Here is a 13,338-nt window from a genome sequence, read left to right on the forward strand (position 1 = left end):
TGATAAAAAAAAAGTTTTTGCTATGCCAATTATTAAAATTATGAAATTTAAAAAAAATATTCATCTTTTTTAATCATTTACACCCATAAAATTATAAAAATTATTTTTTAAATTCAAAAAATGCATTTGAAAATGTGTTATTTGCGCCATAAATATTTTTATAACAAAACCCAAATTAATTTCTCATACTAATTAAAGACATGATTCATTTAGCCCTTATAACTTTTATGAATTTGGACATCTAAATTTTTCCATTTTTTTCATTTAAAAATGTGAAAAAATGCAAATTTTTAATCATATATTTATAATAATACAAATATTATTAAATTTTAGGGGTTAGATGTGTAAATCCAAAAGATATGTAGGGTGGATAAGTAAACTTCGGATTCCAAACTATTGCAGGAGTCGTGGCTGAGTAGGGTGAGGGGGAAGACGAAGGTGCTCCCACGGGGAGAATTCATGCCGGTCTACGTGGCGCTTGGAATGATCGTTGTATCGACGTCGCTGGGGGCTTACACGGCGCAGGAGCAGCTGAGCCACTCTCCCTCGGTCCGCCTGAGCAAGAAGAGGAGGGAGACGGTGCCAGAGGTGGAGGAGCCGGAGCGGGTGGCCGGAGAGGCGGAACGATATATCAAACGCTCTATTTTTCGGAAGGTGGCGAATATGCAGGATTTCGATGCTGTGCGGGCGGGGATTACGGATCCGATGAGGGGTGGTGGGGTTGGTCGCGTTGAGACGTTAAGGTCGGTGGGGGTGGAGCCTCGGCGGGAGGGATGAAGGGAGGGAAGGAGGGAAAAAAAATATTAGGTCAGGAGTTTTAATGCATTAAAACTTCAATGGTGAGGTATCACGTGTCAAGTGATCCTAAAAAAATATATATTACAGTGAAGTTACTTGATCACTTGACAAGTGACGTCCCACCATTGGAGTCCTAATGTATTAGAATTTCTAACCTAATATTTGTTTGGAAGGAGGTGGGTCGGGTGTAAATAATATAATAACAATGATATTTGCTTTTTTTTTTTTTTTTTTTTTTTTAATGGTGGAGTGAAATAGTGAGATGTTTCTTGTTTAAATATCAGTTTATATGGTCTCTCTCTCTCTAGAATTTAAAATTTTCACACACATATATCATATTTTTTATGCATGAGAAAATATATTTAAATTTATATCATATATTTGTATCTTATAGAACATAAGATCAACCTTGTATAGTAAGGTCATCCAATAGGTCTTGTCGGCAACTCGATGAATGGTAGAAGAATCAATCATATTACTCTCGTGAAGCCGCTCAACCACAACTTGAGTCATCCAAGATTGGTTGTTCGAGACGATCGGTCCAGAATCTTGTGACTAATAACACGAGGAGCCATTGAGCAGAGTGCAAGAAGATAATCAAAGAGAGCAAAAGAAAGAAAAAGAGTAGAGGAAGCGTTCCCGTATAACCCTATCCCATTGATATATAGAGAAATAGAGGAAGCACGACCATCACAAATGGTTAAACATGAAAGTAAATAGTTGTTTTTGTAACAAGTTATAAAGTGACATCACATCAATTAAGTAACTCAGTCAATCTTGCGCAGCCTGTGCTTGGAAAATTCGGGTTCTCTCTCTAACATCTTACATCTTCTAGCAAAGAGTCAAAAGAACACTTAATTTCGTCCAGTTGACAAGCTAGTGATCCAAAGATGCTTGGGGCCCATAATGTTCCCCGTATATCTCGAAAGGATTGAGCAATCGATCTTGCCATCCTCGCTTAAGATCCGGCCGTCCTCGCCCTGCGCTTGGTTTTCCATCAATGACACTCGATCAAACCCTCATCTAGGTCAATCGGAGTCGAAACATATGCACCAAGATTTTTCAATTCAAAAAAGATTTGAAAACATTAGACCCCACAAACATGACTGAAGTCCCTTGTCCCTAGGAGCTGATTCAACTTAGATATTATAAATGATGTGGTAGGCTCAGTAGGCGACGCAAGTGAAAGCGACAGAAGAATGCCTAAAGATATTTGAGTGACCTAGATCTTATGGTGGAATGGAAGGTTGAGCGGTCATATTGAAGGTTGCGTCAGTCGACCAAATGTTCCTCCATGGAGGATTGAATCAGATGACCCCATTTGACTCGATAGTGGGAGTGCAATTCTTCTTCTTCAAGACTACCTTTTTTTCTCTTCAACCCTGTAACCCGGTCCCATCCTTCGATTTTATGAAGACAACAGATCAGCCTCGCGGTAGGAATGTCAGCCTAGGATTTCAGAAGACATTCCATCACAATGCCGAAAAAACGAAAGCTGGTAAAGAAAGCATGAAGCAAATTAGTAATGTGAAGGAATACATTCATAATAATCAAATGTGCTTAATTCAAGGAAATTCAATCATTGAATTATTAATTAAAATTGAATATGATCTACATTTGCATTAAATTTTCTTATTCTTATCGCAGTTTCACTTTCAAAAAATAAAAAAAAAATTAGTGAATTAAAATATATACATTAAAAATATGTTTGCATTGATTTTAAAGAGATCTAACGATGTAGAAGTGAAAATTAAGAAAGAAGCGGATCTACTATAAGGAGATCGTGAGGCCCACATAACCGAACAAGCAAAGCCACTTAAGCCAAGCCAACTGGACAAAATTCAACTGAGGCACATCACAAGCAAGATGAAGATCGGGTTATCCAAGCACGAGCCATTCAGTCGAAAGCGAGACAAAAGAGCATCCGAGCCATCCATGGTAGGAATGCTGGCTCGATGCAATAGCCTATCTAGTAGGGGGAGCCGATCCAAAGAAGTTCCAATTCCGTATAGTATCTTTGACCATCCCGTGAAGATCCAGAAAGACCGAAAATAGTCAAACAGACGAGATCAACAAACCAAAACCTACTGACCGAGCCAACCCTATCTACTCGAAGTCGACTAAGCTTAGTCGGCTGAGCTAGAAGGCATCAAAACAATAAGCTTATGCTTATAAAATACTAGAAATACTCTAGTACATATCCCTTTTAAATGAAGGTAAATATGTAATATCACAATTGTACTATCCGATCAAAAAATAAGTTAATTATATTATGAAGAAGACACTGCTAAACATTATTCATTAAAACACCATTAAGACACTCAAATGTCCATCGAATCTCATTTGATTGAGAGAATCTATCATGATCGTCTCATCACAACACCTAAAAAATGAAGTCGGTAAGTAAAGGCGCAAAGTAAATTAGAAATGGGAAAGAGCCCCATCATGTCCTAATTATGAGAATCAAAAGCGCAAAAATCAAGGGATTTGAATCATTGAATTAATTAATAATTAAAATTGAATAAAGTCTATATTTGCATTAAATTCTCTTATCCTCATCATAGCGTCGCTTTTAAGAAATAATAAAATTAGTGAATTAAATATAATCACTAAAAATGTATCAACACTAATTTTAAAAAGACTAAAGGTCTAGAAGAGAAAATAGTAAAGAGATCATGATGCCCATCTAGCAGAACAAGCAAAGCCACACTAGCCAAGCCAACTAGGCCAAAATCAACCAAGCCGCACAAGCGGACGAGAAGACTACTGGGTGTTCCAAGCACAAGGCATCTGATAAAAAATGAGACAAAAGAGCATCCGATCCATCCATTACAGAAAAGGTGACTCGATGTGATACCCTATCTCATAGTGGTGCGAATCCAAAGACAAATCCAATTCTGCAAAGTATCTCCGAACATCCCTTGAAGACCCCAAAGATTTCTCACAAGGGTTCAAAGATAGTCAACCAAGCTAAATCAACCGATCAAGACCAACAGACCAAGCAGACCTCGTCGATAGACAATCTCAAATTCAACAATATGTTAAATCTATAACCTTAAAAAAGTGTGTTTAATTTCTTAAAAATGGATGAAAGTTGTATTATTTATGGATGTTAAAAATTTGAATGCAAAGCATGTAAATAGTAAAATTAAGTTTCTAGATATGTAAATATATAAAACTTGTGTGGTATGAATGCATGTAAATGCCCCTTTCACAAATTTTTTTTAAACTTTCTATTATTATTGAAATAAACATCTTGCATGATTTTTTGAAATTATAACACAGAATGATTTACAATGATTTTTAAAAAATGTTGAACTTGAGTAGAAAGATGAGAATTACCTTAAAAGAGACTTATTTTCATTCACAACAACCAAATCATAATACCCTCAATAACTACTCATCAAAGTTCCATACTTAGATTGTTCTCATTAGTTCATATTACCAATGGAGGATTGTACCTAAATACTGCATGACCAGATTCAAGTTTAAGGCTTGAAAGTGTACTGAGATGGACCATCAAATTAAATCCTACTCGAACTATATTGATGAGTTACGAGTCGATGAATACGAGTAGTTGGATACAAGTTACCGGTTCATCTATCACGATTAACCAATAATCATGAAGCTTGATGAAGGTTAATCACATACTCTTGAAGAGACCGATTTCGACTTATTGTCTAAGTGTGTGTTTGAGCAGCTTGTGCATTTCAGGAAAAACAGTTTATCCCGACTCGCGACCTGCGTTTAGTGTAAAAATAGAACCGTATTTTCGGATAAGTAGGCAAAACACGCGATTTAAACAGTACAACGACGTTTTCAAAAACGCCCCCACACTTATAAGCTTCTCCAAATGGGTCTAAGGATCTGTTTGGGGCAGCTGTTAATTATTTATCAGAACTGTTTATCAGAATAAACTGACTTGCTGTTTGAGACAGCTTATTCAGAACAATTTACTAGGAGCTGTTGTTGAATAAATGATTATTCTGCCTCTGTTTGGTTAAGCGGTTTGCAACAGAACTGTTTATGGAAAACAATAGATAAAACAGATGTCCCAAAACATTGATATTTATAAATCCAAAACCCATCTAAGCTCTGATAATGAATAACAATAAGAAAGATTTAGATGCCTACCACTCAAGTCTATTGATCATATGAAGCCAAATCTAAAGTAAAAAAAAATGAAAGGAAAAAAATCAGCTTTGTAATCTTACAGAAAAAGCAATTTTTTTGTATATATGCTTGAGAATCCTCCATAAAAAGACATGAAAAATTAATTTTTTCATGAAATATCTGCTATGTAATCAAGCTCCGCCTTGAATAATTTTTTTAGGTTTCCTCCATAAAAAACATGAAAAAACATTTTTTCTGTGAAGCTTGATCGCATGAAAGGAAAAAAAAATTTGAATCATAGAACTCGGAAAAAATTTTGAATCATTTCTTTACTGGAGACAGGAACCCTAAAATTGCGAATCACAGAACTCGGATGAGTATACCTCACTATCCACGAACTACAGAGAAGCGGGATCGAGGAACAGAGGAGACGGGAAAGCTTGATCGCACAATTGGGGCAACGACATAGGAGCGGGATTGAGGGACAAAGGAGACAAGATCGAAGGGCTGAGGGGTAATAAGCTCACCCTAAACGCAGAACACAGACCTCTCAGAGCGGTGAAAGATCCAAGGAGGAATAGTTAAATACCTTACGCACGGTAGCTGGCCGCTCGAGCGAACGCGTAAAACAAACGGGATCACGACGTTACGAAATCGTCGGACGCAGCATATAAGCTGCGCCAAACGACCCCTAAGTGTTATGCTTAATTGATGAAGACAATTTGCCTTGAAGTAGAATTGCTTAAGTGATGAATTTTCTAAAGACTCAATAGACAGACAAAGATACAACGATTTCTCCTACTCTCTTCGCTTAGAAATATTATTATGTGTGGCTGACTGAACGTCTGAAAGTTGCCATGCCATTGCGGCTCGCTTGGCAGCCCATTCCGCACGTAATAATTTCTCTTTTCCTTGGCCCAATCCATTTTGCCGGTCAAATATTTGAGTATGGTTGGTTAAGAAAATACAATAAGAACTTGGACTAGTAATATATGAAAGTGAGAACATGTCCCTCCCATTCAATAGTTCCCTTTGAATATTCAAATTATGGAATATTTTAGAAGCATTATTAACCAAGTTGTACTTAGTCATATACTTCTATGGAAGATTTACAAACATACCACTCAATTCTTATGTATTTACATTCCTAACCCCACTATAATTTTTACATATTTGTCACCTTGCCTTGTTACTAGAGCAGTAAATGAGCCGAGCTTGAGCAAGCTCAGGCTTGGCTTGTGTTCGGCACGATTTGAATATTCGTGTTCGTGTTCGGCTCGTTTTCGAGCTCGAAATTGGCTCGTTAAAATTAAACTGAAAAAATAGACACGTAAAGCAAACGAGCTGAACACGAACACACATTTTGAGCTTGAAATATAAACGAGCCGAACATGAGTTGAGCCCGGGCTCGCTCGTGTTCGGCTCGTTTACACCCCTACACCGGGGTTTGTTTTTTTTTTCTCCTCTGCTCCATCCGTTGTATCGATGTATCGCGCCCGTTGTTCGGGCTTAGCTTTGTGTCCAGACGTAATATTTTTTCCTTCTTAAGAGGATTTTCATGGGTCATAAAATTATTTGGAATTTGGGATCTTATTTTATTCTAATTTTTTTTTTTGTATTGATAATGTTTGATATAGTTTATTAAAATATAATTAATTTTAAAATATTTAAAACATCTAAAAATTATTTTGAATCTATTAAAAATATTATTATTTATTTAAATATAAATAAAGATATATTAAAAAACATGTGAAAAATAAAGTTTTTATGTTCACCTATATAATAAATGTATCTCTCCGTTGTTTATCATTAAAATTAGTTAATATAAAATTACACCAAAAGCAATCTGATACGAACCAAAATAAGCTTAAATCAAACACTTATAACATAATAAAAAACTTTGAAATAATAATTAATTAGATATCAAACGATCTCCAATCCTTCAATCCCACAGTCAAGTTGAGAGGTTCAACGAGGAGAATCAAAAGTGTTTATGATCATTTCAACAACACTAAAACACTCTATCAAACGATCTCCAATTCTTCAATCCCACAGTCAAATTGAAAGGTTCAACGAGGAGAATCGAAAGTGTTTATGATCATTTCAACAACACTAAAACACTCTATCAAACGATCTCCAATTCTTCAATCCCACAGTCAAATTGAAAGGTTCAACGAGGAGAATCGAAAGTGTTTATGACCATTTCAACAACTCTAAAACACTCAAATACTCTAAAAATGGGGTATGATCAAGGTCATGATTCATATGTTATTCATGATGAATATTACCATCAAAATCTAAAAATAAAATCATACAACCTCCATTAGGTCATCATTACCGTCACTTCTCCAATATTTTTGTGTCAATTTTGAATCAAGTCCATTCAACATCTTGCTCTGTTATTTTGTAACAACTTCAATCAGCCTTGACCCCGTGATTTTTTTTTGGGTACCTCTTCTTTCAACTATTTCTTATCCTTTAGTGCTATGAATTTCCTTGCACATAAGGTGTTGGATTCGAACCTACACCAACTTTGTGTAACATAAAATGCAAAATCACATGACCACACAAGTTGTTATGATTCAAACATAGACATAAATATATATAATATATTATCATATAAATAATATATGTAATATATTGTTATATAAAAAATTATATAATTTTTTTTTAGCCATTTCGAGCCGAACACGAGCGAACAAACTGTTGTTCATGTTCGACTCGTTTACATTTCGAGCTTAAAATTTTGTTTGTGTTCGGCTCGTTAGGCTTAACGAACGAGCCGAACACGAGCTGCTTAACGAGCCGAACACGAGCTGTTCACGAACAACGAGCCAAATTGACAGCCCAACTAACAAGGATGATGTTGCAAGAGAAGTTATCTTTTACTTATCCACTTTACTCAACATCCATGTGTTATTTCTACTCTAATCTCCCTAGAAGACGTTTATATCTAACTTAGATATAAACATATATAATATATTATTATATAAATAAGTCAAAACACGAGCGAATAAAGAGCTGTTCGTGTTCGACTCATTTACTTCACGAATGAGCCGGACACGAACTGTCTGCGAACAACGAGTTTTTTTGACAGCCTTACTTCCAATATTTCGAGTTTCACTCGATCTTCCATTCATCTGAATTAGTTGACCTAAACCCTCACTTCTCCCAAGGAAATAGAAATGCTTGATTAGTTGCAAGCTAAAATCTTGGGAAGTGCACCCACAAAATATGGAGGTTTGGATTAAGAAAAAAAATTTATCTTGTTTTCAAATATTGCACATAAATAATTTATTTACAATAATTTAATATTTTTTTTTAAACTATATAAATGTTGCATTCAAGGGGTCGTATATTTCTATATCCCTAAAGTTAACAAATTATACAAATCTGACTTCCACGATTCATTAGAATTATTGGTGTAGATTCTCATCAGAAGCAAATTTTGAATGAACGACTGATTTAATTACGTTGGCATTCGGTTTGGTTAATATTTTATGGTGAATAATTGAAGGCTTTTTTTGTCAAAATGTCCATATCTTTTTGATTTAGAGGGAGGATGGAAAGATATCAACCCTATCCGTTTTATATTAACATAAAATAAAATTAGATGATGTATATATGTTAAAGATTATGAAATTTACATATTTAATATTTAAGTGTTATCATGTTTATATGATAAAACGATCCGTTGGATTTTCGACGAACGACACGTCAATTTCGACTTGTTAATGAGCCTGCAAGTCCAGCTTATTAAGCTGCAAGCTCGAGCTCATCAAGGTTTGGTTTGTTAGCACGCAAGCTAGCTAGACTAGCTGGATTTCAATAACGTTAATGCATTCTCCAACGAGTAATAGCAGTATTTCTCGTTCTCTCCCACCATCAATCACTTAGATGGCTTCTTCGGTGAACTTTCATGGCATTTCATGCGAGCCCACGAGCCCGCTACTGGTTGCTAAGCATTCTGTCGTTCGCACTACTTGATGAATATAAAGCTATGGTTTCAAAATTTATTGCATCTAACCTTTGCAATTGACTCCACTAGAAATATTGTTTAGTTGGGGTTGAGTTTTTTAAATATTCAATATGAATTAGTTCTCCAATTCATCAACCAATCATCAAAATCAATCAACCTAATGCACAACCCTAAGCTGAGATGTAAAAATCAGGCAGGCAGGTTGGCAGGCAGGCAGACGGACCTAATGATATGAAAGTTAGTCTAATACAAGTCAAATCAAGCCCAAATCAAATCATTAAACCACTATTAGAGGATTTTCAGAGGCATTTAAAAGGTCAAACGAATGTCGAATATAACGAGTTCATTGTTGAATCGAGTGTCTCGACAAAATGAATCCAACGAGCCCAAGATTGCTCAATTCCGACATCGTTAAGACACTCCAATGTCCATCAAACGTCATCTGATCAAAGGAAGCTCTCCGGACCGTCCGATCAAAATTGTTCATATTCCTGCATTAATTGCACTCAAAACACTATAAATAGAGTCTCACCCCTCAAATGAAAGGGAGAAGACTTAAGAGAGAACTTGAGGCTTTGAGAAATAGCTCAAGTCCAAGATCATCATCGCCATCATCGATCGTCGTCGATCACCACTGACCGTCGACAACCACCGTTGACCTCCGTCGATCACCGCTGTCTTCTGTCGACCACCGCCGACCGTCATCGATTATCGTCAACTATCGTCGATCACCGCCGACCTCCGTCAATCACCGCTGACTAGACGTCGTCAGTCAAAGTTGTAATTTGGAACTAGTAACACTTTCCCGCCTGTGGGACAAGAGAATCTGTAATCATCAACTTATAGTGGATATTTACAACTGGGCCAGACCCCGTGGTTATTCCCCTTTACGGGTTTTTCACGTAAAAACTTCTGGTGTTATCACAGCTTGATTCATTTTCATCTGAGTGTGTGCTGAACCCTCGCGCAACGCTTAGACGATAATCCATTACTCTACCGCCGTAAATTTTCTAGCACGCATCAAGGAAAATGCAAGTAAAATGACTGTTTCACATCATTGTACAAGCATGGTATTAAAAGTCAAAAAGAGATAAATATAAACATCAAACATTGTCAGATATGTAAAAACATAAAAATTATGTGGTATGTATATAAACTTCCCATCAACACCACTCAACCTTTATAATTAGCAATATTTTGCCTTCTTTAACTCTACAAAGTCAATAAAGCTATGAAAACCTTTCACGAGTGTGAGCCTGAAGGAGGGTCACAGGAAGCCCGAGGCTTGAGCTTTATTTACATATCAATCAGTCCCCCAAGAAATTAACATTGACATATTTACCTCTAATTGCCTCGTTGACTTCATAAACCCATTCATTTTAAATATGATTGTAATAAAGACTAATCAATTAACAAAATAAATGGCATTTATGATAACCTAACCTGGCACCGTATGCCAATCCTATTTCAAGCCAGTTTCATGAATCTTTCGTTTTCACTCCTATTTAATCCAATCAGATAATGGAAACTCATGGAATTAAAGGAAAAAAAGAAGTTGATTAATAGCTATAATTGTTAGCAGGGGCGAAACGAGCCTTCTTTTTAAAGGGTGCAAATTGCCCCCAGACTCCACATGGGAAGGGGTACAACAACGAAGGACAATAATATTTCAGGAAGCTCAAAACTAATATTTCAGAAGGGCAAAAGACCAAATTGATCTCTATATAAATAAAAATCTGAATTTGAGAGGGGAGGGGGGGGAGGGTTCGCTCTTGGTTGTTAGGAAAGCTCTAAAAATCTATCACTATGGCTCCCTTAAATGCAATATGTGAATTGAATAATCTTGGGTAAGAATTTTTTTATTTTACTATTTTAGAATAAAAATAAGTAAAAAAATAAGTAAATCATGAGGCATTTTAATTCAATAAATTTCGATATGTACATACGTAAAACTAAAATCGGCAATATCACGTCAAAAATATCATTTTTACTCTTTTAAAAAATAAAATACACCTTTTATGCATACTAAAATATCATACATATATAAGATTTATATGGCATGCATGTAAATCTTCCTAAGAATTTTAATATCTTAAAATTTGCATATTGCTATTATGCATTTCTCGTACGAGAGCGTGCGCTTGGAGCAAATACAATGTATACGTACGTTCAACGACTGCGATATAGGGGGTATATGAACGTACGTAATATTTTTTCGTGTGCATTTGTGTGTGTATATATATATATATATATATATGTATAGGACCATTTAAATATACCAACAAATTCCTATGTATTTTCATATCTAAAGCCTAAAGTTTACTTTTTTTACATTTATACTACTCTAATCTTTCACATCACATCAAAAGCACCACCATTTTAATTTTAAAAAAGTGTAATTCACCTTCTCATGCATTGACAAGGTAGCATAGGAAATTTAGAAGTTAGATATGTAAATATATGGGGATTGAGTGGTATGTATGTAAACTTCCATATATAGTTTTGCATAAAGTCTATAAATGCAGAAGAAGAAAGAAGAGTCTGAAGAGCGTACCTTGCAGAGATGACTGCTGCAGTGAAAAGAGAAGCTAAGCAAGAAGAAGATGGAGCAGTTGCAGAAACTGAAGCTGATCTGAAAGGGAAGAAATTATCGTGGGGAAAGCTTCGTGGAATCGACTCGTTTAATTTTGAGGCTGGAAGAATCCCAAATATTCATGATCATGGCATCAAGGTTTCACATATTTCATTTTTATTAATTCCTGCAAAACATACATATCATCATAAACATCAAAATTTCATTTTCTTATTTTAAGATAATTGTAAAGTAAATAATAGACTGCTCCTCGTCTTCTATTTTTATTTATTTATTTAGGGTCCGTTTGAGGCAGCTTGTGCGTTTCAGGTTAAGCTGCTTTTCCTGAAACGCCGGGCCCACGGGCCGATCGCAGGGGTCGACCCGCGGCCTGCGTTTAGTGTAACTGGTGAAACGCGCGAACCAAACAGTATGACGGCATTTTGAAAGCTCCGCCCGCACTTATAAACTGCCCCAAACAGACCCTTAGTTTATTTTTGAAAATCTAAGCATGTTATGGCTTTATTGATATATGGTTTGTAGTTTGTCAATAGTTTTGTGGAGCAGTAAGAATAGTTTCAGGTACTGGAGCTTTCTCATGCTGTTCAAATCTTGATTGAATTGGTATAGATTGGAAAAAAAAAAAGTTGCATAATTTACAGAATAGCCCTCTAAAAGAAGAATTGTAAATTCATTTTAAATTGTTTGGTTGATTTTGGGCTTCAATTTCATATATCTTTAAAGGCTTTATGTCAAATGTTATACATATATATATAAAATCATTTTGACAGTCATAAATTTCAACAATCAATTATTTCAAATAAACTTAAGTCTGATTAAGGAGAAAATATTACGTGCGGCAGACCGCATGCCCGAATGACGGTCCCAATGCGGCCACGTCGCCGTGTATCGCACGATGACCCATCTGAATCGTCGTCCAGCCGTGCGATTGCAACACGTAATATTTGCTCCAATTTGAGAGGGGTCACCACTATACATCCATCCAATAAAACTTTTTTTAAGCATGTGATAAAAGACTCCTAATATAATAAAAGCATAGCTAAAAGAAAAAAAAAAATTCAATCCATGATATTACAAGGAACATTTACATACATACCACTCAATTATATTCTCATGTATTTACATATTTAACACCTAAACTTCAATTTTACATATATGTCATTTTTAATCTTAGATATAAATCTCTTGCCACAATTAACACTTTTAACCTTTAAATAATTTGTATTTAAGCAGGTGGGATGGACAAGCACATTTAGTTTGGCATTCCAGAGCATAGGGGTGGTGTATGGAGACATAGGCACTTCACCTCTCTATGTATATTCAAGCACCTTTATTGATGGAATTAAGGAAAAAGATGACATATTGGGGGTTCTATCCTCCTATCCCTCATTCTTTATACCTTAATAATCATACCCTTGATCAAATATGTTTTCATTGTGCTGTGGGCAAATGATGATGGTGATGGTGAGTGTATTTCTTCTCGCGCAAAGTGTCAAAATAGTACCCTGACCATTTAAATGGTGTTATTTTAGTCCCATAGTCTTTAAAAGTATCAAATTTATCTCTACACTCTTTTAATATGACTAAAGTGCCAAAATAGTCCCCGAGTATTTATATGGGTTGTTTTACCCTCAGAGTTTATAGAAATGCCAAAAATAGTCCCCAATTACTTTAAAATTAAGTTATATAGTCCTCTGTTGGGAGGAGAATTTAAACCCCAAATTCATGAGCTTGTAGACTAATTTGACACTTCTATAAACTCGGGGACTAAAACGGCCCCATGTATATAATCAGGGTCTATTCTGTCACTTTACTCCTTTTAATATGGGTTAAAATAGTCCCTTTAGCCTTCGTT

The 13,338-nt window shown here is 35.6% G+C and overlaps 2 protein-coding genes across 2 annotated transcripts; both read left to right on the plus strand.

The window, feature by feature from the left end:
• Nucleotides 1-378: 378 nt before the first annotated feature.
• LOC110033199 lies at nt 379-792 on the plus strand (the record flags this gene model as incomplete). Its single annotated transcript, XM_020737104.1, has 1 exon — nt 379-792. A coding segment is annotated over one exon (399 nt), but the record flags the coding sequence as incomplete, so codon positions are not given.
• A 10,564-nt stretch (nt 793-11,356) lies between these two features.
• LOC110033201 (potassium transporter 5-like) lies at nt 11,357-12,887 on the plus strand. The gene is made up of 2 exons (XM_020737105.1): nt 11,357-11,621; nt 12,717-12,887. The coding sequence occupies exons 1-2, from the start codon at nt 11,454-11,456 to the stop codon at nt 12,885-12,887; spliced, it is 339 nt and encodes a 112-aa protein (XP_020592764.1). The 5' UTR covers nt 11,357-11,453.
• The last annotated feature ends 451 nt before the right edge of the window (nt 12,888-13,338 follow it).

Source organism: Phalaenopsis equestris, unplaced genomic scaffold, assembly GCF_001263595.1.
Source record: "Phalaenopsis equestris unplaced genomic scaffold, ASM126359v1 Scaffold001112, whole genome shotgun sequence".
NCBI classification, from domain to species: Eukaryota; Viridiplantae; Streptophyta; class Magnoliopsida; order Asparagales; family Orchidaceae; genus Phalaenopsis; species Phalaenopsis equestris.

Coding starts and splice junctions, on each gene's coding strand:
- LOC110033201 (XM_020737105.1), top strand. CDS start 11,454: ATGACTGCTGCAGTGAAAAGAGAAGCTAAGCAAGAAGAAGATGGAGCA. Junction 11,622..12,716: donor TTCATGATCATGGCATCAAG/GTTTCACATATT, acceptor GTATTTAAGCAG/GTGGGATGGACAAGCACATT.